This window comes from Cavia porcellus, unplaced genomic scaffold, assembly GCF_034190915.1.
Source record: "Cavia porcellus strain 051 isolate PalLab524CR breed Dunkin Hartley unplaced genomic scaffold, mCavPor4.1 scaffold_10, whole genome shotgun sequence".
Classification (NCBI taxonomy): Eukaryota; Metazoa; Chordata; class Mammalia; order Rodentia; family Caviidae; genus Cavia; species Cavia porcellus.
In genome coordinates, this window is record NW_026947493.1 from 27,957,306 (window position 1) to 27,984,507 (window position 27,202).

At 39.5% G+C, this 27,202-nt stretch overlaps 1 protein-coding gene across 17 annotated transcripts in view; it reads left to right on the top strand.

Annotated features, from left to right (window-relative positions):
- Window positions 1-27,202, top strand: part of Cadps (calcium dependent secretion activator) — a 453,294-nt gene that overhangs the window by 324,297 nt on the left and 101,795 nt on the right. For 7 of the 17 annotated variants that reach the window (XM_063257152.1, XM_063257155.1, XM_063257146.1 and 4 more), the window contains exons 14-17: window positions 11,376-11,477; window positions 12,932-12,995; window positions 14,824-14,947; window positions 17,325-17,393. In XM_063257152.1, coding sequence (XP_063113222.1) covers window positions 11,376-11,477; window positions 12,932-12,995; window positions 14,824-14,947; window positions 17,325-17,393 — 359 coding nt within the window. Of the gene's footprint in view, window positions 1-11,375; window positions 11,478-12,931; window positions 12,996-14,823; window positions 14,948-17,324; window positions 17,394-18,259; window positions 18,278-27,202 lie in introns of all 17 variants that reach the window. The other 10 variants (XM_063257159.1, XM_063257148.1, XM_023561762.2 and 7 more) reach the window with 3 other exon arrangements.

The window sequence follows — 27,202 nt, forward strand, 5'->3', positions numbered from 1 at the left end:
TCTCTAAAGCAGTTTTAGGTTCTAAAATTTGATTTATCTTGCCTTCTTTCCCATCTCTTTGAAGGATGCTGTATTTTTAACTACTTGATAAACTGATGGTTTTTTCTCCCTTTTATACTACCTTTACTCAGTATTTCCAGTGTATCCTTATGTTCCTCTTCAGTTTCTCTACCTTTGCCCCAAATTAACATCAACACTTTAACATTTTGTTGTAGTTTGGGAACTGATGATTCTGATTCAAGCATTTTCAGGCTACCCAAAATTTGCCAACATGTGTGCTTTATTCTTCAGGATGAATCGCTTCACTAACTGTGTCTGTCTAAGCCCCCAAAATATATACATTTCAAGTGTAGATAGACCAAATGAAAATGCAAACTTCTGCTTTCTAGAGAATACAGCAAGCTATCAATCAGTCTATGTGGATCTAATAGTGAAAGTCAAAGCAGATCTAGATTCTGTGTAGCCACTTATATCCCTTATGGCAATACAAGAGGATGTAAGTGGAGTTTCTGCCTGTGTTTCAGCAGCAGCATCAGCTGCAAGGAAATAATACCTTGCAGCACCAGAGAAAGTTCTGGGGAGAATAGGTGCCCAAAGCGCAGGTCTAAAAGAACTGTCGAGTCTTTGAAGATGAAGGGGCCTTGGCTGCTGTCCAAGGTGCTGCTTTTGGAGAGCAAAATAAGGGCAAATGGTCCCTGTGAAAAAATAGCATTTAGTCAAGCCCGATCTAGTTTCTGTGCCATGAAGTCATCCAAAATGATTCCCACTGGTTGTCTGACAGGATTCTGTGTGTTTCAGGATCTATGTTTGCTTTTTATGTCATAATGAAGATGAAATTGTAATATTAAATGTCCATCGTGTAGTAGCTTTCTACAGTTTACAGAATGATTTCAAATCTTCTCCAATTTGCTTTGATATTCTTAGGCTATACATTTTTGAACCTATTTGGCATAGCATAAAACTGAACACACATAAATTTAAGTGGAAAAACCACATGTCTTAAATCCAAACCTCTTCCTTTTTGTACTAATCTACACTGTGCCTAGATTCTAAAGATCTGAGTGTTAGAAACTGTTCTTCATAAATTTAGGAATATTTTGCTTCATTTCTGTGCCTTGGTTTTCTTACTTGTAAAATGGTCAGACAGAATCATAGCATATCTAGTTTTCTTTTAACTTCTAAAATTGTCTTCTGTGGGTTACAATAAGAAATGAAACAGCTCATAACCAGATTTCATTTTCTAAATTTTGATTAAAATAAGGATAATCATTACTATTTAACAAATACTTGTCAAATTCCAACCACTATATGAGGTGCTTTCGATGCGTGCTCCCTAATTTTATCTTTATTTCACTCCTGTGAAATAAGTATTGTTATTACCCTTCTCCAGTAGATGTGATCTTGAGGGTCAAATTTACATACTTCCCTGAAGCTCTGTAACAAATAATAGTCTCAGCCTTATTGGAACGTGAATATTCTGGCATAGTGCTTGCCTTGTAGCCACTCTGCCTTACTTCCCTTTTAAGACTTTCACTTATTCTTGGCCTGTGATTCCATTTGATTCTTGTTTCAACATCTCCAGGTGAGATACTGCAACAGTCACCTGCAAGGCATTTGCCATTTGAGGCATAAAGATGACCAATATCAATACAGCCCACCTACATAATATTAGCCCTTAGATACAGTAGACTGTACTGCAGTTTTAGACCACCTAGGGGAGAGTTTTCTTTGAGTACTAATTAGCAGTCTTTGGTATTGTGGAAATCGTATTCCTAACTCTTTCATCTGTACAACCAGCGTTTGAATCTGCAGATGTTAACTTTAACTATCCCTGCCCCAGGTTTAAAAGAAATGCATGGGCTTGGGAGGCAGCTTGGCAGTGGATCCCTTGCCTAGCATGCCTGAGACCCTGAGTGTGACCTCCCATACTACAAAAGGAAAAAAGAAGGAATTTGTGACTCGTAAACAGATTACCCCTTTAACTGAACTTAAATGAACAGTGAATCTCCTTCCCATTGTTATCTCAAAACCACCTTCAAATTATATTTTAAAAATTTTTGTATATTACTGGCTTAACAGCCTCTAGAAGTAAAGGAATTGTTAGTAAGTGCTGTGTGTCAGAAACCAAATTTCTCCTGCCTGCTCTAAAAGTCTTTGCCACATCTCTGTGAACAAGTGCACCTACGTGGATCATAAACATCCTAATCAAGCCTCACCATGTCTGTCTGGTCAGGATGACATTTGCTCTTGCTAATCCAAGAAGTGTGACATGAGCACATCTACATATTTGACATCTTTTAGAATACTGCTTCTTAACTAGTAGTTGAATTGTCCCCCAGTGGACTCTGGCAGTTTCTGGAGACTTTTGTTTTCATACTTTTCTGATTGTCTTTAAGTAGGTCAAGGCCATTGGATATAGTTAACCATCCTGTAATTCACAGGCAATCTCTGTGTGAACAAAGCCCAAATCCTACTTATGTCAAGGTCAAGAAACTCTGTTGTAAATCAAACTCCTAAGCAATAGGCTAAGTTTTTTTGTTTTGTTTTATTTAGGTATTATGCTTCTTTACACAGAGTTACTCTGTGTGTAAAGGTATAACAGGAATCCCTGCTGATATTCTATTTGTACAATTGGGAGTTTGTTAAAATACAAAATTTTAAAACCCATCCTAAATAATTGGATTCAATGAGTCTTAGATAGAACCAGGATTCTATATTTTTAATACTGACTCCTACCCCAATATTTTAAACTATTTGGTATTCAGATCACACTTATTTAAGGTCTTGATTGTCAAACTTGGATGCACAATTGAATCATTTTCAGGAGGAGAGAAAATGCTGATTCCCAGGCCCCACCTGCAGAGTTTCAGATGTAGTGCATCCTAATGTGGCCTAAGTATCATGAATTTAAAATCTCAAGTGGTGCTAATACACAGCAAAGTTTAAGACCCATTGGTTACAAGAACATTGGTTTGGGCCAGCTTCCAAACTAAACCCATTTTCTCAAAAAAGAGGAGGAAAAAAAGGGAAATGTAAGCATGTTCAGCTGGTTGCATTTGGCGATCGCAAAACCCACAGATGTAAATTGCTATATCTTCTCATTTTTCAATCAGCTCCTAAGGTTGCAGTACTTAATTTTCATCATAATATTTTTAGTATTCTTTCTAGATGACATTTAGATTAGCATCACTTTGGTCACTGTCCCACGGTGACAAGGCAATCAAACAGCTTCGAAGATTGCAAGTTGCGTCAATGTTCCTTGGATCCCTTTATTATTGGGATTGGAAAATTTTCTCATTTACATTATTATTTAACATTTCTTGAATGCCAGTGCTGCTCTTCACATATGGCCTGTGTGGAAAGTACATTGTATCAGCAATTAACAAATCCATAATGCCAACCGCCCCAATCCAAAGTACTCACATAGATTAATGAATCTACAAGCAGATGTAAGAGGGCATGAATTAAAAAAAAATTAAAATCTCTGAAAATGCATCCAAAGATGTGTTTGGAACCAAGGTGCTGCCCATCTTCAGAGGCCATGTGACTCCAGCAGGTTAGGATCTGAGTAACTAAACAGTCACACGAAACTTGCTTTTCTCCTATTACTACACCAGGGTTCATAAGGTAGTAAGTGCTCCATCCACCTGGCTGCTCAAAACAGAAAGCAGCCATCTTTGACTCCTCCTCCTCCACAGTATGCCGCCACATTCAGTGCTTCTAAATATCTTTCAAACTCCTGTGTTTTTGTATTTATGCCACTGCCATAGCTCAGATCGAGATCTTCTTTCTCCTGCACCTCAGTTGGCTTATTGACTGTGTACTTCCCTCCAGTGTTGGGCCCTGTTATTATTTAGATCAGAAATAACCGCAAAACTCTCATGCTATCAAAACTGAAGCTTTTGGATCATGGGGCCGGGACTGGTTAGAAACAGGTCACTGGAAGCACAACTTGGAAGGGTCTATATCTCTTCCCAGCTACTCCCCGCCCCCCTCGCTTTTCCTGACCACCATGACATAGCCCCTTTCCACCTCTGCAGGCCCTTCTACCTTCCTTGGTGCCAAATGTAGCTTGAAACTTCTGAGACAGTGAGCCAAAATAAGCTTCTCCTTTAAGTTGTAGGCATTGAATACTGTCTCTATGATAAGGAAAGTAATGGAGACAAACCCTCACTCCCAACCCTTGTTACACAATGGTTCTTGTTTTTGTTGCTCGTGAATGTCTACCTAGCAGTAAATGAATAGTGTATATGTTTCTTCACAGGCATGCACACACACACAGAGACAATGTCAAGTCTGTTGCTTCTTAACTCTTCTTCCCTCAAAGAGAAAAGACCAACAATTGTATAATAGGGCTGGTTGTGTCGCATCAGTGTCTGAGCTTGACAGTGTGCATAGCAGGCAATCCTGGATAGGTGCAGCAGAGTCTGCATGTGCTTGGTCTCACGCTTGGTTTCACAAAGGCATTACTTTTCTTGTGAACCAAAACCTGTATCGGACTGGACTTCGAGCTCTGTGCAGGTATAGGCCTTGCATGTGGGCAAATTATACTGTCTAAATTCTAGAGAACCAGCTTTACTTAATAAGAAGTACTTGTAAGAAACAGAGAGGAAACATTCCAAACAAATTTCAAATAAAAGTAGATATCCTAGACAATTATAGGGAAATTCCATTCAGAGCTTGTCTCCTTTTAAACTATGTGGTTCTCTTCCTGAAGAGAGGATGCCCCATGAGAAAAGCATATTTTCCAGCTCAGATGTGAAATCTAGTGAAATGTGCTGAACTATCTACCTCGAGAAAGACGAGTCTTTCTCATCCACAGCAGGCCATCAAATAATGTGCATATTTTATCTAAAATTCCAACATGGCATGCTGTGATCATTGAAATCACCAGCAAAAAAAAAAAAAAATGTATTTCCTGATGTTGTACCACTTACAGGATGGATGTGATATATTACTGGTCTCACCACTGGGAAATGTAACATAGGATCTTCAGGGCAGGATCTAAAGCTTAGTCATCTGTCTGCCTAGTAATTTTTTAAAAGCCCATTTCTTCTCTTGTTCCTCAGAGGGAAATATCTCCTTCACTTGGAAAAAAAATGCATGCTTTTCTGCGTTTTATATTATTTTCTAATCATCTCTTGAGTTGTTTCTTTGGATCCCTCAGTCAACCCTGAAGTAGCTTTGACTAAAATTCTTGTGCCAGTAACATCCATATTCAGTAGAAACTTCTCAACCTCTCCCTTATCCTAGAGTGAATGAAGCATCTCATATTGTTGGGTTAAAACTACTTATTTTGATAAACTGTAAACAGGTCCGAGAAGGGCTTTATTACTGTATTTTTCCTGCTCCTATATTTTTAATTGACTATTAGTCCACCCCAAAAAGCTATAACACAGCCGTGCACACTTGTAATGGTGCAGAAAATGCTTGTTGTGCTTCCTGTCTTACTCTTGGCGATACAAACACTTTGATATATTTGTTTTAGCAGCGTGTCTGAGCCCCAGGGCGTAGGGACATAATTAGAAAAGGGAATGGGCTGTAAGGAAAGAGAGGAAAAGGGTATGGCTGGCTTTCGTAATGAAGCAGTGACTATGGAATGTGAGGTCCTAATTATAATTTATAATTAACCTAGGATTATACAAGCTATCCAGATGAGCAAATGGGATGTCTCCTTTTGAGAACACAACACTTTTATGCTATAATGAATTTGGAGTTATTACCTGCTTGAAGGAGACAAAGGGAACTATCCCACAGAATGTTCAAATTCAAAGATAGCACTAAAAATTGTAAAGATGAAGAGTTGTCAGGAGATATGTTTTTTAAAGTCAAAGATTAAGGGTGTTTGGCATAAATGGCCTTTTAGAAAGCATTGCAAAGAACATCTAAATATTCTGTCCCACTCTGGCCCTTTAAGCTGTAGTGTTTCTGAGCTGGAACAATTTAGTAGCAAGTAGGATTCAGTTATCATGCTTGTTTAAGGACATTTTCATGGCTCCATAATGCAGTCTGCAGGCATGCATCCATTTGGAGAGAGAGAATATATCGTGTTTACAGTGCCTGCACCAGCATATGTGGACATTTGCATTTGGAGATGAAAGTATATTTCTTCTTCAGCTGGAGTTTTACCCCTCGTTGGTAGTGATTGGAGGTTTAAAGCTGGTTGTATGCAGAGCAGTGAACCAGATACTCTTCTGTCTTCTGTTGAATTTACATGTTTCTTTCAACACCTGAATTTTGCACTTAATCACCAACCAGATGCTATATCAGAAGACATCAGTCATCCTAAACTTGGAATTAATTTTGCATCCCAGCCTTCTTGAAAAGACATCTCATCTTGCATGGAAGGTTGTGGGACCCAGATTTCAAACTGATGGGAAAACCCAGGCTATCAAGATAATTAAATGCTGTGACTCTGTGTGCTCCACTGGATATGCGGCAACAATTTAATGACCCCAAAGAGGTCAATTCATTTTACAAGACACAATGCCATTGAAGATCTTCAATTATGCTGTTCATGCTTAAACTCAAATATCAAAATAAAATATTCTGCTTAAAAACCTAGGGCTTAATTGTTGAATGTAAGCCTGTAATAAACATTAATTAACAAGCTCTAGCTGTGAAGCATTTGGGGAAATGGAGAAGAATTTACATAACCAGTAACTGAACGGGTTGGTTAGCTGGGTTATAATTGTTTCAACTTGACAAAAAAAGAAGCACAGAAAGAAAGAAAAATGGAAGTCTCTATGTATTATTATTTGTGACATGTCTCAAGATGGGAGGCTGTGAGGAAAGTAAAGATGACAGAACTGGTGCTAACCACCGTGACAAGAACTTGAAGAGCAGCCGACATGACATCTTTCCTATCATGCTGCTGAAAATGTCAACTTTGTGAAGGACAGTGAGAAAACGGTTTGCCGAAAACTTGAAAGGTGGATTCCAGAGATGCCCGTCGTGTCACATGCGATATAGTCTGCTGTGGCTGGAGAGACCCACTTCTGGTCCAGCAATGGCCTGCAGGTGGGAGAGCTTCCAGTCTCCAGCAGGGCTCCAAAAGTGACTGCACTGGACTTGCATATTGTCTCAAGTTTGCAGAACCATGATATACAAGAAGTGAGTTGTTAGCCAGTGTGCAGTTGGTTGGAACAGAGACCAGGGGCTACATTTCCACAGAAGGGTGTGTGTGTGTGTGTGTGTGTGTGTGTGTGTGTGTGTGTGTGTATTCATCCCTAAAGCCAAGCTCAAAAGCATCCTCAGTTCTACTACAATCTAGGAGTTTATGTACTTTAAGGAGGGACTGCACATTTCAGGAAACCTACTCCATATAAGTAACAAAAATCATGGATAATTTAAGCAAAAGAAAGTTTTGGGGATGATAAAGCTGAGAGCCTCAAAGAAAGGGATGGAAAACTGGAATCAAGGCAGCCTCAGAAGAACAAGCAGCACCAGAGGAGTGGTCCTGAATTCAAAAACCTGGGGAGCTTTTAAAACGCCAAAATCAAGGTTCATGATAGACAAGCTGAATCAAAGCTTTGAGGGAAAATATTCTCACTTTCAAGATCCAGCCAGAGATCAGGAAACTGTTGGAACAGTCTAGTCAAGGCCCAGCTGCTGGAACAAGCAAATTTCACCTCTTTCTTCTCAAATCACATCATTTTCAGCAGAAAGATTCAGAAGAAACGGTCCTGGTGGCAGGCTTTGGTCACATTCTATCACAGATGTGTAGCAGCTGTGAAAGAGCGGAGCTGCTCCTAGGAACTCTTTCACCATTACTAGTAAGACAACACGCCCTTCAACTTACCCTCCCCAGCGGGTCCCCGGGGTGTGGCTGAGATCTCTCCCTCAAATTCAGGGGTGTCAGGAAGTGGCACAGATGCTAAGAAGCCAGAACTTAGGGAGACAGACCGAGCACAATCAGGCATGAGAGAGGAGACTAAACGTGGGTTCTGCATTAAAACACCTCAACCTGGAACATTCTAGTTAGACCTTAAAATTCAGCTTCATCTCTCATTTTTCTCTCATTCTTTGTCACTCATTAAGTGTTCAAATTTTGAGAAACTAACAAGATACATAGCCAGTCTTATGACAATTATAGAATCACATCCCCCAAAAAAAATGTTTCCAGGAAAAAAAAAAACACAGAAGCACAGCTTCTGTGAGACACAATACAATTCTTCTCTATTTATTTTGGAACCAGCACTGCTTGGATGGTTCCTTGGAAACAATACAAATGCCTCTACTGGAAGGGTTAGGTAGATCACTGAATGGACCACGCACTTCTTGAAGAAGATATTTGGTTCCAGATTCACTCAGCTTTTAGGGAAGTTGGGTAAAAGTCAATTTACCCTTTCAGTCACAGGAAATTGCCACCAAATTCAGGGTTTTATTGATTGGTTGGGTTAAGAGTGTTTTTTGGGTTGTTTGTTTGATTTTTTTTTTTTTTTTGCTTCATTTTCTCTAAAACAACGGCTCTCCAAGTGTAGGAACCACCACCATCAGAGAATTTGTTAGAAATGCAGATTCTCAGGCCCATCCCTAGACCTTCTGAGTCAGAGGTGCTGGGATATGCCAAGCCATTGGGGCTATGGCAAACGCCCCAGTGATACTGAGGCTTGGGAGCCACTGCTCTAGAAAAAATATTTATTCCTTCTGTGTGCTCCAGGCCGGACGTGGTGGTGCACTCCTATAATCCCAGTACTTGGGAGGCTGAAGTGGAAGGATGACTCAGTTTGAGGCCAGTTTGGGCTGTAAGTTAAGTTCAAGCTCAGCCTAAATAGTGAAACCCTGTCTCCAGAAAAAAAAAAAAAAAAAACAGAAAAACATTGTGCTCTAAAATATTTAATCAGGTTTTTTTTTTTCCAGTTTGTAGCCATGCACAGATCTACCGAAACCTGTACAAATAACATTGACAAATTATAGAGATCAATAGAAAAGAGATTAGTGTTTGACTGAATTTTTAGAAATGAGTCTTCGAAATTAAACAAAACACAGGAAACTAGTGCTTTCTAACATATGGTTATGAACTGTGGTCTTTGACAGATTACATTCCTGGGGAGTCTCTTCTTCATTTTATGAAACAGCACCCCTGTTCCCAGCACCACTTCAGAGAAATTCATGCAGTTACAAACAAATTTGTGTTTCACAGGAGAATCATTATGTTTTATCTCTTGTTTTTACCAGGGAACTCTGTACTGTGTGCCTGACAAACCTGATGAGTTTAGGTTGTTTTGTTTATGTCAAAACTATTCACACGCACATAAATGAGCAAGAGACAAATTAAGTACATTTTTAGTTGTTTACATTTTTTTCAGAAAGTAGTCCACAGAGAGGTGATTGGGGAAGCCAATACCTTTCATAATTACAAATGTGAATCATCACAACAGGCAGAAAACATGATCAAATTTCACATTTGTAATAGTACTGTGTGTAATGAGAATTAGCTGAGAACATGGTGCACACAACTGTTCAGTTTTTATCACCTCAAAGGCCAATGCAAAAGCTACCTGTCTTAAAAGGGTTACTGAGTGAAGAGGGAATGCAGTGATTCCTAGAGAGGTTTATCTCCTAATACCGGCCTCGGACTTCTCCTGGCTCTCCACCTCAATGCCTGTGCTCCTGACTACAATCTGTAAACCCCTCCCTGTGTGAAATTATATTTAATAGCATTTTTTTCTGAGCTTATTCCCAGCTAAGAAACTAAGTGGTTTGCAGGGCTCTCTCTTTCCCAGGCCAGAGCCTACATCCCCTCACCAATCATTTGTGGACTCAAGGTGCTAGCAAGCTGGATTTTCCATAAAAAAAAAAAAAAATTTAAAAGCCAGATAAAACAAAGGTCTAACCTATCGAGAAACAAGAACTTAGCAAAGAAAATGTCACATGTTGGGGGAAGGTCAACAAATTCATCCTGGGATGTAACTACAGATTCATGAATGTTTCATGTAAAACAAAAATGGTTTAAGATAAACTTTGTAACTGAACATTTGAATGTTTTTCCAGAAAAATTGAAAATAAGGGCATGTCCCAGTATTTCACATCGTACATGTTATTTACCATTTTACTTTCTTTCTTCCTGGTAAGTTTGGAAGATTGTGAAGAAATAGACAGGATAAGATTTTAATGTTTGAGTATTTTTCTAATAATCTGGGGAAATGAACATTTTTCTCTTTATTCAAATAGGGCATATTTATTATTTAAAAATAAGAGAAGCAGAGTTTATCAATTAACCCCTGACAGGAATTACATTGCTCTTCACTGCCAGATCTTTTGTGCAGTCAGGCTGGTGTAGTATGTATAAAGGATTTTCCCAACTCCTGCTGGATCCTTGAGAAGGCCTATAAATACGACCATTTGTTTGGTCTCAAGATGACTCGCATTTGCAAACCGAGGAATGTTCCAATAGAAGTTTCATAGAGACACACCAATCTGCAAACTGGCTGAGCCAGTAGTCAAAACAAGTTACTACAAAATCTCAGGAAATGGAAGGCTTCATATGGGTCAAAGTAGCCTGTGTCTAATTTGGCACAGATAAATTGGGGCTATAAATATACAACCTCTCTGTGCATTTTCAACTTGATGGGGCTCTAACAAATAGGAAAAAATATGTATGCATCCAGTGGGGACACAGAACCATGAGAATGCTGATTAAACTGAAATCACTTATTTATTCTGGACTTTCTTTTTATTACAATGAATAGTAGTTTGCTAGGATTGAAAGACATGACATGTGGTTTGCTCTTCAGTTAATACTTAAGTGCTTAAGTTAATCCAAACATTTACTATGAGCCGAAATTGAGCCATTTATTAACATTTAACACTGGGCAAGATAGATATGTACAAGCTGCCTGGTTTTCATAGGAATTTCTGTGCATAGTGCAGGAGTTCCATACCCAAGTGCCCCTAAGAGACACAGACACCGCAAATGAGAGATATAGGACCAGGTGAGTGCCCACCTGAGCTACGAAATCAGTGGTTAGGTAGTGTTTGCCAATTAATGCCAGATGTTCTGAATTTCCAAAAGAAACAAGAAATCAGAACTATATCACAAAATTTCCTAATTTTAAAATTGTTGGCAACTAGTTCAAATTCTTTAAGAAGTTATGAGCCAAACAGAACAAGTCAAGCTGATGGGCATCCCCAGAACACCACTTCGTACATGTCACCATCCTGCAAGAAATCAGCTACAGTTCTGCACATGTCACCAGAAAGGTAGTTCCAAAACATCCCAGCCACTCTAGAAGGCTTCCTTGAACAGCAGGGCTTCTCTCATCCTTACATGGGTCACAGTCATGGTTGTTTCCAAAATGGACCCTTTCCTCTTGCTAGAGCTTTGATTTGATGGCAGAAGCATCACTTTGTCATATGTCTTCTTCACACAGGCCTGATGGAATTGGGACTGTGACTATTGAAGAGAAGGAACGTTTTGAAGAAATCAAAGAGAGACTCCGAGTTCTGTTGGAAAATCAGATTACGCATTTTAGGTAAGGATCTGGGGTTCAAGGGTTTATTAGGTGGATGAGACTGGGGAGACTCAAAGAAGAGCTTGATTTTCCCAAACTATAAATCCACTCAGATGCCCTGGATTGTCAGGAATAAATGAGTAGAAAACAGCAAGGCAGTCAGACATGAATCTACAAGAACTAGCTGACTTTGAGCTCTGAATTTCATTTTATTTCCACCTAAAGAACAAAGTATTCCTTATGTGAGTTGACTGGTCATCAAGATAATTATAAAAAGTTAAATCTGAGCTTCTTCAAGGACCTGAACAAAACAATTGAAGGAAAAAAAGGAGGGTGGGACACAGAAGGCAAAAACAGTGGTCCCCTTAAGAGAGGCCCCACCTTGTCCTCCACTAGAGTTGGACCAACTGTCTATGAAGAGCAAGGAGTCTATCTGAAACCGCACTGAAGGGTGACTTTCCCCACACGCCAGAGTCAGTTGGCAGATCTTACACTTGACCCTTTCCTCACACAGCCACTTCTCCCTCAGAGCAAACTGAGTGCTTCCCATGCTGTGATGGTGATTCTGGGCCAGAGATCCTAAAATAATAACTCGAGCATACCAATAATATTTACTGTGGTTCCTACTTATTAAATACTTCCCATGCACTAGGACCTAAGGCTGGAAAATAATTAATTGATGTTTTTATCTCAGCACAACTTGGAAAGGTAGGTGTTACAATCTGCATCTGCACAAGGTAAAATAGGGCTGGCAGAGATTAAAGAACATCCCCAAGGCCATCTGGAGAGTCTGAGTTTAAGTAGCCCAAGCTGTTCTCTATGTCTTGATGGAAGGATTTGAAGAGCTCCTGACATCCTGAAACAGTAATGGAACTTGCAGTGGTATCTGACAGAATACTTGTGCTATCAAAATTCTCTTTGATGGAACAAAATTTTGATGAAATGTCCTTTGTTGATCATACACTATACACAAAATGAGTAACTCATAATAAAAGGTCCAGTAACAATGAAAACTCACAATCCAAGAGGGACAGTGAGCAGAATCAGGAATATCCTGTTGTGGTTTCCATTTCATGTATCAATCCTTTGGAGCCTAGAAAAGAGTGTTTGAACCCACCTGCTTCAAATAACATGTCTATCGCTAGTTCCTATAAGACATAGGGTCACATTTGAGCTAACTAATGATCCTCACTCACAATGGAAATCCAAAGAGAGCCTTATGTCATCACTTGAAATATTCTTTTCTGCCATAGACATTTGCAAAGTCCCTCTTTAGTCATTATTCACACGTACACATATATACATTATATACACACATATATGGTGTGAATTCAGATTAACATAACACAGTGTGGCAAAATAAAAAGCGTTTTCTGTTCCTCAGAGAGAGTTGCTATAGGAATCAAACTGTAGTGTATTTCTCGCTGTAATGCAATAAATTGGGGCAACCTGAAGAATTCTATTGTCTTTTTTAGGTATTGCTTTCCATTTGGTCGACCTGAAGGTGCATTGAAAGCTACCCTCTCTCTCTTGGAAAGGGTAAGAATGAAAGTGAAAGACACATACAGAGACATATGTGTAATTTTCATGAAAAACTGTAGGTGAATGGCCCAGCTTGTAATTTTTAGAGTCTATTTACCATTCATCAAATGTAAGAATAAAAGAGAAAGCTGCAGAACTTCCAGGAATTCTATATCCCAATTCCCAAATAGTTAAGATGCATTGAAGAGATGCATCTGACCTGTTTTTGATTCAGGCCAGATTTTGCCATCTTGCGCATTGCCAGTCTAGTGTTTTCTCTTTAGCCACAGCTTTCAATCAGTTCTGACGCATAAGGAAGCAGACACAGCTAACTTTAAATGTGAAGTCTTTGAGGAGCGTAATAGAGTAACACATGCACTGCTTTGAACTTTTTTTTAAAAGAGATTAAGACAAAACAGGACATAACAGAGCAGATCAGAATGGAACAATGTAAGCAAAACAGTATTTCACCAGAAGACAACCCATAATTAACAGTAACTACCATGATGTCTCTTTCTTTGAAATAGTTGAGTATAACTTCATATACAATAGTATCAAACATAACAAAATAGTATAAAAACATTCAAGAAAATGAGAATATTACAGGTTTTTCAGAACCAAATAACAGAAAGCAAACAATGGCTACTATATTATCTCATTTTCCATAGGAAATTTGTTTATACTTTCACATGTAATACAATCCAATAAGGTACAGCATGATAGAGCCAATGGAAACAGAAGAGCAAGAGCATGGTAGGACTTCAGAGTAAGATGATATTATATCACTACTGGCTATTATAATGACTTGTTTCCCTCAAATTAGCTGTTCATACCATCACAGATAATAAAATCAAAAAACCAGGACAAACACATTACAACTGCGATCATTATAAGGCTTCAAAACAATGTAATAGGGAATCATGATTACCCCAAACTCTTATGTACTCTTACTATTTCTTACATTAGGGAAACTATACAGTATTTATACATGTGAGTTTGATTTATCTCACTTATGAGTATGGTCTCAAGTTGCGCCCATTTATTAGTAAATATCTCAATGTGATCATTCTTTATAGCTGAGTAGTACTCCATTGTATAAAAATACCACGTCTTTTTTATCCATTCCTCAGTTGATGAACACTTTGGTTGTTTCCAAGATCTGGCTATTACAAATTGTGCTGCTATAAACATGGGTGCACATATATCACTGTGGTATGATTTTTTTTTTCAGTTCTTCTGGGAATATGCCCAGAAGTGGAATAGCTGGATCAAATGGGACCTCCAATCCCAGATTTTTGAGGAATCTCCAGACCAACCTCCATAATGGTTGCACCAGTCTGCACTCCCACCAACAGTGCAGGAGACTTCCTTTTTCCCCACAGCCTCTCCAGCATTTGTTGTTGGTAGTTTTCTTGATCCTGGCCATTCTTTCTGGAGTGAGATGGAATCTCAGTGTTGTTTTAATTTGCATTTTTCTAATGACTAATGATGATGAACATTTTCTCATGTATTTATTTGCCATTTGTATTTCTTCATCTGAGAAATGTATATTCATCTCAGATGCCCACTTTTGGACTGGGTCCTTGAGTTTCGGGGATCTGATTTTTTTAAATTCTTTATATGTTTTAAACAGAACTCCTTTGTCTGAGGGACAGTTTACTAAGATTTTTTCCTAGCTTGTGAGTTTTCTTTTCACTGTGCTGGAGATTTCTTTTGACATGCAGAAACTTTTTAATAAGATGTGATCCCAGTTATTGATTCTGGGAAGTAGTTCCTGTGCAGTTTGATTCCTATTCATGAATTCTCTTTGGGACTTCTTACGAGTGTCTTTTCTTTCTGCCTATAGGTTTTGATGAAGGATATTGTTACCCCAGTGCCACAAGAGGAGGTAAAAACAGTCATCCGTAAATGTTTAGAACAAGCTGCTCTAGTCAACTATTCTCGTCTCTCTGAGTATGCCAAAATCGAAGGTAAGGCTCCCTTTTGCCCCCAGTTTTGAATTTCTATTTCGGGATGTCTCCCCAGGGAAGACTCTTTTCTGGTGGGCACCAGAACATAGTGGTCCATCTTAATCTGATGGGCTGAACTGGAAAGAACTTGAAATGCAGAAGCTTCTTTGACTAAAACCAAATGAACTAAAGCTTAGGGGCTCCAGAGGCAGCCTTCATAGGGGGAGAATAGTGACAAAGGATGTTATGTGATAACTTAGTTCCTTGCGAGAGTTTGTATTGGCCCTAAATATGCGCTCTGCTGATGATGTTTACCTGGGAACAAGTTTGGTAAGATTGCCGCCTTCTTTAGACTGAAGAAAAGCAAGCAGTATGCTGTCCCTTGCCGCCTTCTTTAGACTGAAGAAAAGCAAGCAGTATGCTGTCCCTTGCCAACAGCATTGGAATTGAAACAATTATTCGTTGCACCCTCACAATTGTACTTAACTCTCTCTTGTCCCTGGAAGTACCTTGTGTTTGGGAACATTCCAAGCTTGGTGGCAAGCTAGGGTGGAAGGATCTTAGAGCCCACCAAGTTGCCTTTAGGTCTCATTCTTTCCTATTACTCAGACCTAGTATGTTCCTTACTACTGCCCTCTCAAGCTTTTAGGCAAGCAATTGCGGATGACTTGTCATCACGCAAAAGACCCTTTGAGTAAACTCTACTTGAGAAGGGATTGTTCTTTGGGACCTATTCACTCATAAAGGTATTAATCACTTTTCATTGTTACCCCGTTGGCTGCCATAGGGTGATTTGAAAACCACACCCACCCTGACCAGTGGTGTAAGTGTATAAATGTGGAAGTTCTATGTGCAAAACTCAGTGTGTTCGCATTCTGGAATCTGATGTTCTTTCACACGTGAAACACAGGACGCCTAACTAAAGCCAGCAAATGTGCATTGTCTACCTTAAGACATGACTGGGGGAAAAAACTAACCAACAACCCAGACCCTGTCACTGACCTTGCCAAAGCCCTTGTTTCCTTAGAGAATTAGGTTAAGATCACATCAAATTTGCAGTGTGTTGTAAATTATATGTCCTCCCTCTCAATTTTGTCTGTCTGACAATGCAAATTGTGTACCAGTGGTAATGAATTCATTGTTATGCATCCAGGGAGAAACACTTAAGAATTGGGCACTAAAAGGATGTTTATCAACTCTTGACTTGGTAATGAGTGACAAAAATAGAGGAACAAGAAGATTGTTAAGGGCTATATTCACAAGTAATTGCTCCAGCATTTTACCAGCCCAGCACATAACGATTGGTTGGATTTGGTAAAGTCAACCAGTACCTGCTGATTCTAGGCAAGGCCAGGATGGAGTGGAATCAAGAGATGTTTGGTTGCCATGGCTGCTGCCTCAGAAGTCTCAGTCTAGCTATTTATTACTAGTCTTTTGGTAAGATCTGCTCTCTTCTTTCAGATAAATAAATTCAAAAACAAACTAAGATCTGTAAGTAAAAATGCATTCATTTCCAAAGTAGATCAGCTGGTCTGTAATTTCCTTTTGTGCCTCAATTCTTCTTGGTTGTGTTAACTATCTTTTGCACTGTGACTTTTAGGTCTGGGGATTCTTTGAAGAAACCAATTCTTTTTTTTCCAACTCTCTTTTCAGAGAAGTACCTCATTCCACACTACCTGCTCTCTTCTGCTTCTCTCTTTCCTTGTCCGTGATTGGCTCAGCCACTTTTTGCCGCGCCCTCTGCAAAAGTGGCTGAGACACCAATTTCAAAGCATGCTGGGATTGTTAATTCAGACAACCCAACATCCTCTGGCTGCATGTATCAGGTTTTCTTTCATGAACATAGTCCGACATGGGCTGAGACATTGCAGCTTTAAAGATATTACTACCAGACGGCTTTCTTTTATAAGGCTCTGGTCCTGCCCTCAGAAAAGTAATCTATTTTTAGAGTTGAGACCCTCTATGAACATTAACAGTTCAGTTATCTGAGAATTTTGGAAAGAAGTTGTAGTAATATTGCTGGAGACTATGTTTATGAAGAAATACCTGAAGAGCCTCAGATACTAAAGTCTGAAATCCTTAGTATCTTGGAGCCTTAAATCAATGAAATTCTGTTTCCCTTTACTCATGATGTTTTTGATCATTGTATTCTTGCCAACAACTCTAAAGAGACGTGTAAAATCATGGTCACAATCTCTCTCGTGACTCACGGCATGCTGAATGGTTAATCCAGTAGATCTCAAATTTTGAAATTCCTTTTTCTTTTATCCTGTGTTTATCCCAAAATACTCTGTGGCTATTTTTCTTTGAGCTAATGTAACGTTTTCCTCTAACCTATGACCTTTAACCTCTTTACCTCTGACCTAAGCCTCTTGCATGCCCAAATCCTCTTTTATAGGGAAAAAGAGAGAAATGTATGAGCATCCTGTCTTCTGCTTGGCCTCCCAAGTGATGGATTTAACCATTCGTGAGTACCTACCACCTCCTCACCATGCTGTCTTCACTCTTTCTGTTTTCATTATTTCAAGACAATCCAGATCCAAACCAACTCACTCTCCTTGCTTCAAGTTTTTAGCATTGGCTTGTCTGTTGGTTCTGTCTGTGAAACCCAGTGTGAGAAATCCAGTCACTTTATCAACCTAAAACAGGTTAGACAACTAAGCCATTTGTTTGTGAGAAACTCAGACTTGTCTGTAAGTTTTTCAGTTATTCTCTGTCTGTGACCTGAATGCATTTTTACTTTGCTTGTGTGTAACCCTAATTTGTAAAGTGCTTGTCACTGGTACACAATCCAAAGATACAGCAGCTAGGCTGGGAGTAACGTGTCAGGTGTCAGATAAAAGACATTTTGGGGCAACGTCATGCCTTTTTCTGTGATTAAGATATCAAACGAATATGGGTATGAGACCACAGGAGATGGTCCATTTCTGTAAAAATCAGAACCGATACGCCTCTTGTCTGTTCTCTCTCAAACTGGGAAGCTTTCCTTGTTCTCTCTGGAGATTTTGACTTGTCCCTGTCCTCTAAGCTCTGACTAGGACATATGATTTAATCGTCATTTTAGAGAGTTTGTGTATGTGTCATAGCTTGATTTCACATTGAACTTAATTTCACTAATTTTCTATTTGTGCAGCGTTTTCACCTCCATGAAGGAGCCTTTTTTTGCTGGCCCCCACACTTCAGGGCGGTGGGAACACAGGGCAACCTTTTCTTTCCAATATCATGTATCACACATACCTGGGGGGCATTTTGGTCCACTTGCTCATTAATCTTGCATATGTGTTCTTGTTTCTCTCTCTCTTCTCTCCTTGTTGTGCTCTCTCTTTCAAATAGAGAATCAAAAGGATGCAGGTGAACCAACTGTATATGCATTATCAATTATCAGGACTGTTGAGTTATATTCAGTTGTTATTTTTGTTTTTGTTTTTTCAGTAGCTCCTTAAGATATTACTCCCAGAGAGTAATGCGGAGTTGCAATAATACTTAAGGAGTTAATTTGTGCTGTCTAAATACATCTCATGCCCATTTCAGTGTTGACCTTTATAGAGTAGAATTTCCATAAAGGTACAAGCTTTGAAGGAACACAATCTGGTTTGCTGCAGGGCTTCATTTCATCTTTGGTTGCAGGATCCAATGATTTGGCCTCTTGTGCATTTAAAAAAGAAAAAGTTACTGACCCAAGCGAATCTTCCCTTTTGTTTCCCATTTCTTTTCTCTGTTTTCTGCCCTATGGAGAAGTTTGTGTTCTTTGGTGAATGTTTGCTGGCCAAGGCAGAGAGAATCGTGTCTGTGTTGTTCTTGTGTGTGTGCCACACGATCGAGCGGAGCACAGGCAGGGACTGTGACTGAAAGTTTTACAAGGAGAAAATTCTTAGAAAATCCTTTGGCTTGGGCATTCTCTTCTCATGTGTTCCTAAAACTTCTGAGTCTGTTTTGAGGAGAACTCTGACTCAAAACATTCATAAATGTTTTGATCATTGTTTTTAACACTTAAAGGACTCCTCCAAATTACCACTTCATCAAAGTGAACAGTTGAGTGTACTTCAGAAGCATTCAGAAAGCATTTTTGTGTATGTGCTAAGCACTAGGAAAATAATAAATATTAAGTCACAAACCTGTGTCTAAGACAAGTGAACCTCTGTCTGCCTGAAAGAAAGGTGCTTTCACTCATCCATTCACTGGCTCATTCATTCATTCATCCAACACATGCTCAGTGGGAGCCTACCTTGCAGCCAGGAACTATATAACCAAGAAGGAAACCATTGTTAGCCCCACAGAGCCTCTGTGCAAAGCACACGTGTATTAAACTGTGACATCTATCAGTCGAACTGTGCATAAGAGGAGTGAGGTGTTGTCAGAAAGCCATAGACACCTTTGCAAGGTGGTAAGATTTGAATTGTACCTTGAGAGAGAGAGATACTGTTACAGGGAGCTGGGGTTGGAAACTGGAGAAGCCTTCTAAATAAAAAGTGTAAACTGTGCAAATGCACAAAATCATACAATTTATAGAAACAACTAATGCTTATTTAATGTATGTCATAGACCAGGCACAATCATACATACTTTATATCTGCTAAGTCATGTTTTTTCTTGAAACCTCTGTGAGGGAGATGGAATCTTCTTATACCCATTGTACAGATGAACATACAGGAAGAAACAGCCTAACAAAACACTCCTGAAAGCATAGTGGTAGACACAGAATCTGATCCCAGGCAGAGTCCATACCCTGAGCTGCTGTAGGAGGCAAACAGTGAAGGCCTTAAGATGCCATGGTGAGACAGCGTTCTGCCCCGAGTTGGTATCTATGCCAACTTTTACCTGCATGTGAAACATTCAGAAGAAAGGTGACACCAGCCTCACCTCCAGAGGTGACCGAGAACCACTGAAGGCTCCTCAGCAGGAAGGCAGCTTGGCTATTTACACTCCAGAAAAATCACTCTAGCAGCAACAGAAAGCAAAGACTGAAGAGCGAGAATCAAGTCAAATTCAGAGCAGAGATGGGTTTGAAGCTTGGTGTAGTCAAGAGTTCCTCCAAACATATCAGTCAGATTCAAACGCATAATGACTTTACTGCTGGCTTTCACATTTTTTTTAATCCTTTCCCTTTTCAATTTCCACAGTGAATAGGGCACAAATGTGTGGGTGGATAGGCACAGGCCACTGGATGGAGTTGGCAGGGCACTGCCAGAGTCACCTGCTCATGCTGGGGTGGGGTTGAAGGCTGGGGAATGGAATACAGACAGCTCCTGTGTTCTTTGGTCAGCAGTGCTGCAGAGTCCAGGATGGCTTTGCCTCTTGTCAGGTGGCATTATTAGAAATTAAATGTTCAGTTTAATTACAGCATCTCAGGAAAAAAGATACAAAAGACTGCTAGTCCATGTAAGAAAAGCTGTGACTCCTGCGAATGAATTCTATTATTTTAAATACATTTCCATTTAAAACATCACACATTCTGAACCAAGAAAGCTCTGAGAAAGTCTACACTACTATTGCTGTTTTGCCTCAGTTCTTGGCTAAATACTTGCATAATTTTCTGAGCATCATAATGATTCCACTGGAATTTGAAATACAACAATTTTTTCCTTTAAATATGCCAAGGATTTTAAAAATTGGACAGATGATTTACACAAAGAAAGAGAGAGAGATGATAGGCATAGAAATAGATAGATGACAGATGAGAGATACATAGGCAGCCAGCCAGCCTTGGGCCTAGGCAGTGTGCTAAGAACTTTACATAGAGAATCTGATCAAATCTTCACTTAGACTCATGAAGTAGGCTTTGTTACTGTCCCACTTACAGATGATGAGGCTTAAATCAGTAAGGGTAAGTAACTTTTCCGAGAAGAATTTGACTTCAGTTCTGACTAAACTAAAAAGCCACACTTCTTGTCTCTTTCTGTCATATAGATTTCCCAGCAGATACGCTGGAGATTTGAACAGTCTGTATTCATTTAGTGCATAAGATCAACTGTACCAACAGCTTTTAGCATAAAAGACTACCGAATAATAGCACAGTTCCTTCTGGGACCAAATCATTGCCAAAATCTTTACATTGTAAGGTCTTTTTGAGGACAGTTGAGATTTTCTGAGACTGCCAAAGAACTGAAGACTTTTCACCTCTCCAGTTGACAAAAACCTTTTAGAGCAGGTCAAATCCATGCAAAGGAACTCCAAGTAATTTTGTGGTATAGAAGTTCTGTATCATTCCCTGCCTGCAGCTGAATTTCCCACAGGCCTGTACCTTATGAAAGAGAGAGACAATCAAATGTTCACAAATACTCAGCAGCACACAGTGCAAAGCCCCCACCCTACTGCCTTCCACCAGGGACCAGGAAGGGAGTGTCCCATCTCTACGAGATCCAGGCCATTCTAAGGTGAAGACTGTCTACAGCTTCGTGCCTTATACTTGAGGAGCTAAATATTTCTCTTTTCACCTCTTTTCTGTTTTAGTGATGCATAATTCAGAGTTTCCAAGCCCAAATTGTTCTCTGGACTAGTATCTCATTTATACTTTGGGGAGGAAGGTATATTTCAAAGACTTCCATCAAGAAACAGGTGAAGGAAGAAGGATATGTTTAAAAATGTCCCACAAACCAAAAAATATGAAACCAAAAAAAAAGATATAATGCTCCAGACGACAGCTATCCTAGTAATACACATATCCAATTCATTGAGATGGGTGTTTTACTATTTCATTGACTCTTAAAGACCCTCAATCATAGGATGCACATTAGTGTATGACCAAGAAAAATATAATGCCATCAACCATTATGAGATGTCACCAAATGTAAGATGCATCCAGATTTAAGAAATGTTAAAATGTGCCTGGAAACTCAGAAATAGAAAGTTCTCAAGTAATTCGCCTGAGATGAAACAGCTAGCTAATTGCAGAGTAAGATTTTGAGTAGGACCCTTTTTAATTCTAAAACCCACTGTTTCAGCCTCTTCATTGTGAAGTGCTTGGGCATTGTTAGCAAAAAAATTGCAAGGTCATAAAGAGGCTTCTCAGATAATAACAAAATACAGAACTATTAGATAACCCCAAACCTTTAAAAGATCAGGAAACCAAGGCCTAAAAAAAAAACACAGATTCAATATAAACTTAGTGAACATTCAGTCTGTTGTGTTGTATGTGTAGAGTTGAGAATCACAGTACAGCAGGCTGCCTCCCCTTGTATTCAAGAGCTTGTAGTCCCATCCTTATCTACTAACTGGCCAGCATCCACATGTTAGAATCATAGATCCACATGTCCAAGGAAACACTGCCCCAGAGCCAGCTTGAAGTACAAAGGGATTTTTTTAATACCCCAGATTCAATCACTGTCTTGATTCCACTGGGTCTCCTAACCTTTATAATCTCCCTTTCATTTTTCTGTAAAAGGTACTAGTGATGGCTCTTCACATGCAAGGCCACTCACTAAAATATATATTCCAAATCAAATTCTGAGCACAGTGTCTGGCACATAAAAAACTTTGGCATTTATATTAACTGTTATTAGCTTATTGCATGGACAAGGACAAAATCTACCCATGACTATGCCAATCCAGAATTATTGCTTAAAGGACACTTTTCCAAATTTAAATCTATAGTATGTTCCATTTTTTTTTCAGAAATGGAACATAAAGCAGTGCTTCTCAAACCTTAATGCTCACGTGAGATCCTGGGAATCTTACTGAAATGTAGATTCTAATCCAGAAAGTCTGGGGTAAAGTCAGGAATCTCCATGTCTAACAATCAACCAGGTGAGGCAGTGATTGCAATCTGGATATCAAGGGAATACAAAGGAATCAAATTTTTTTCAATCCTACATTTCAAATAAAACATTGCAATGTCACGACACATGTATGTGGAACGCTCACTAAATTGGAGGTCTTAAGCCTGGCATCAGGGAACTATGCAGTGAACAAAAGTAGTCAGGGTCCCTTCCCTTAACACTAAAGTAAAAAATGTAGGTGTGAAATAAGCGAGTACAATCTGATGACTGTGATAAAAGAAAATGCAGGGTGCTACAGGAGCACAGGCCATGTCCTTGTGCACTACAGCATGGGAATGAATCCCGGAAGAGACACCATGGAGCTAAGGGATGGGCCTCTGATGTCTGAGGAAGGTGTTTCCAGCCTTTCTGTAGTGTTAGTTAGCATCTACTCACAATCCCTCCATGTGCTCCAAGACCCTGCCCAAGAGAGCTCTGAAGGGGCAGTAAATGAAGGTACATGAATGCTTTCCAGGGACTGGGTAGATATTTAATAACACAATTAAGTCAATATTCTTACTCTAGCAAGTAACTATTTTTTTAAAAAAATTCAAATAATTTAAGCAAGAACAGAGAATTTGGCCCATGTACCTAGGAAAACTCTGGAGCCTCAGGGATAAAGAAGTTGAATGTATTTTCATGCATCCAACCTGCTAACAAACTTCTTTAACATGACCAGGGTATGGTAAATATTTCAGTAGTAACATGGTTGCAGATAACACCAAGCTTTTATCCTAGATAATGTCCCTAGAAAAAATAACGTTTTCCTTTCCAAGCAACTGTATAAAATTCCAGTGAAGGGTCTCATTAGGCCACCTTAGGTCACATGATAATCCCTAAGCCAATCATAATACCTCCCCAGTGGGTTAGGGATGCCCTGATTAGCCAGAATGGGTGCCTGCCTCTGTAGGATGCCATCTTCGACTTTCCCACCAGAAGACAGGCGTGCAGGAGAGGCAATTCCCTGAGGAAGCTGACTGCATGGACAAGGACAAAATCTACCCATGACTATGCCCATCCAGAATAATGTCCACTCTTCTTAGATCCAACAGCTCAGCTCTAACAACTTGGAATACAAAACACCAAATCAGAGAATTAAAAATATCACAAAGCATTACTTTTTTTCCTCTTGTGGGGACAATTTATTTTAATTTAGTTTTTTTAAAAAATGAAACTGGGCATAGTGGAGCATGCTATAATCTCAGCACTCTAGGAGACCAAGACAAGAGGACTACCAATTCAAACCAAACTGAGGCAAATTAGCAAAAATGTATTTCAAAATAAAAAATAAAAGGTTAGGGGTGTAACTCGATTTGAATGCCTTGGGTTCAATTTCCAGTACGGGGAAAAAAAAAAATAGGAGACTGAGGAATATGGCTGAGTGGTAGAGCTTTTGCCTAGCATGTTCAAGGTGCTAGGTTTGATCTCCAGCCCCACAAATAAATAAAAATTTACAAATAAAAATACTTTGATTTTTTAAGTCCTTTTTAAATTTATCAAGACACCTGAAGTCATTCTCTGGCTTGAAAGTTTCAATCATGATATTTACTATGCAGCATTTCACTTTAGAACATTTAAGTCACGAGAGACTTTGGATAAGAGGTAAAAGTTGCTGTATGGTTTCTGAGTGTGTATGCTAGAAACAGTAGAGCATTGTCTTTCTGTGCACATAATGCACTGGGCAGAATCTGCTGAAGATTTTCCTTCACCAGTATTTGAGAACCAACACAAAGCAAGGCAATGCTGCAGGTTCTAGAAATGCAGAGTTCATGGGCAGAGGAGGAGATAGATATATATGTATAATTTGCTTTTGCTGGGAGCCTTAAGTGCTGAAGTAGAGCTGTGGACTGAGGAGTTGGGCCTTTGTCATAAAAACGCTCTTGTCGTGACATCTGAAAGGATGTCTGAAAGGATCTAGGAAGGGATCTCTTGAGCAGGAGCTTACAAGTTTAGATGTGTGCTTTACAGCGATCACTAGGATACTAAATGGAGAATGAGTTGCGGAGAAAGAAAGGCATAGTGACTGACCTGGAAGGCTTAGCAATAGCTGAACCAGAAAAAATGGGTCCTGAGTCACATGTCCATGGCCTTGGCAAGAGTGTGGACATACGATCTAGGAAGGCTGGAGACAAAATCAAGAGACATTTTGGAGATAGAACAGATGGGCCATGCTGTGAACATCCTTATGAGGAGAAGACAAAGTGGCTTCAATGAGACGAATGGAAAAAACAATTCATGATTGACCCAGTGATCTTTGCTAATGTAACTTTATAATGGAATCTTCCAGAGTGGATGATGTTGACTCAAGGGGACTGAGTATATATCATGGCAGTCTCACAGAAGAAATTCTGTTGAATTTTTTAACATTGGAGTCTTTGGTCTATGCGCCATTGTTCCAGGGGGCAGTATACTCTGGAGAGCATAGTATCTGCCTGCTTCGCTTTCTGTTCCTCCTCATGGATTTTTCAACACAAACCCCAAATCATATCAAATTGCTATAGGTTCATTATTTTTGGTAATGACGTAGTGAAACACTGGCATCTTCGGTGACACATCAGTGGCTGGAACTCGGTAATAAATGGGCTTTCCATCAGTCATATTCATCTCTCATATGATATTACAGGGACTGGCAGTCTGCTTGCTGGAACCAGCGATGGTCAGGTTATTTAAGGGCTAATTGGAATGTCTCTTGCTCCTGGATGCTTCTCTTCCTTGGCTGAGATAAACATGCAGAGGAATTCTCTTTTTGTTTTTCTGTAGTCACATTTAACTCTCTCTCTGGAAGCCAAGCAGATTTAATTGTGTAAACATGAGCAATGGTAATTGGGTAAATGAAGTTGGAAACCAAGGTATGATGTTTTTGTTTTGCTCTGTGAGGAAAAAAATAGGGAACTTGTTTTTCTATGGTGGCAAACCTCACTGTCAGAATTCTGGACAGACAGTTGGCAGGAGGAAGTTCGTGTATGAATTTCTTATCAAGACCCATTGAGCAGAAATATATATCTGCTGCCTGGTAGGTTATGCATAGACCCCCGGGGTGCTTCATTGCTTTATTAATCACTGGATCCAGTGATTTCATACACGCATCCATTACTTTGATGAGGATGAATAAGGAAGGACTTTGCTTGAGATTTGCCCACTCAAGTAACAAGTGTTCATGTCAAGAGCGACAAGGATATGTAACAGAGATCTGCCCAACATCAGACAGGGCTATCAGCAAAAAAAGAAAAGGCACAAAGGCCTTCTAACCTCCAAACAGTTAGCAGTGGCCTTTCTTTTAATCACTATCATTTATAAATGATTTTCTGATTTCTGTTTACATATACTCTCTCCTGACCAATTAAAAAAACTAATAACACTTTTTTTTTAGCCCTGTATTCAAGACATTAAAATGGTCTGGCAAGAAAAGGATCCTAAGAAGCGTGCTTTTAATGGATAGTTTTGCCAGAATATTATATTTATCCATATCCTCATTTTTTCTATTAATGTCACTAGAATTACGTTTCCTATATGCCTGCAGTACAATTCATTTTGCCAGTTGAAAATTTAAGTAAACCAAGAAGCAGTCTTGGCAATGAAGTATGTCCCTCTCGCCGTGCAGATTGTGTTTGAAACCAGAACTATTAGAAAGGAGCAGGTCCAAGGTTAATGAGACACTCATTAAAGAGAGAGGAGCGTGGAAGCTGCCCGTACTCTGTGCCTATAAGGAAGGAGAGGCTATTGTTATGGGATGTTTTCAGTGCTGATATTGTAAGCCACATGACAGATGGGTCAAGTGCTGATTACGGTATTCTAACATTTGGAATAGCAAGTAACATATTTGATAAGCTGGCAAGTTTTTATATATGATTCAACCCACAATATAAAAGCCACGAGAATTCCAAATCAAAAATAATTAAATGAGCTGGAAACAATCAGATACCACACATTTTTCCCCAAAATGGCAGATTTTGACATGTTGAAATTCCACAAAGGGAGCAAGAATATTTCCTAGCTCACTTGAACTAATAATGGTCTTTCATCTGCTTTGGTGAAGGAATTGATTCCAGCCTTCTCATGAGTTGGAGGTAAAAATAAACATTTGTGGGCATTTGTGGGTACCTTAGGCTGTGCAGAAATCTATCCCTTCCCTTGTTTGATTTACTCTTGTCCACAACCCTGCCAAGTACACAGACAAAGGTAATAATGCTCCCAGTTTCTAGATGAGAAAGCAACACCCACGTAGGGTTTAGAAGTAGGTACCAGGTTGCACAGAAAGCAGGTCGTCTGTGCAGGGTGAGAAGTCGAGTGTCCAGCTGTTGTCACTTCATGTCCTGTTCCTGGTCATCTGAAGAAAGAAGCTGCTATTGACATATAGGTGGTCTCCATGGTATAAATGCATATCTTCTTAAGGTCAGCACTGCCGCCTCATCATTTGGGTGTATCCTTCTGGATAAAGCATCCAGTATTTGCATTCGGCCTCTGAGTGTCTCGGGAGGGGTGGTACTGGAGACACTGGTAAGAAGAGTCCTTGTCCAGTAAT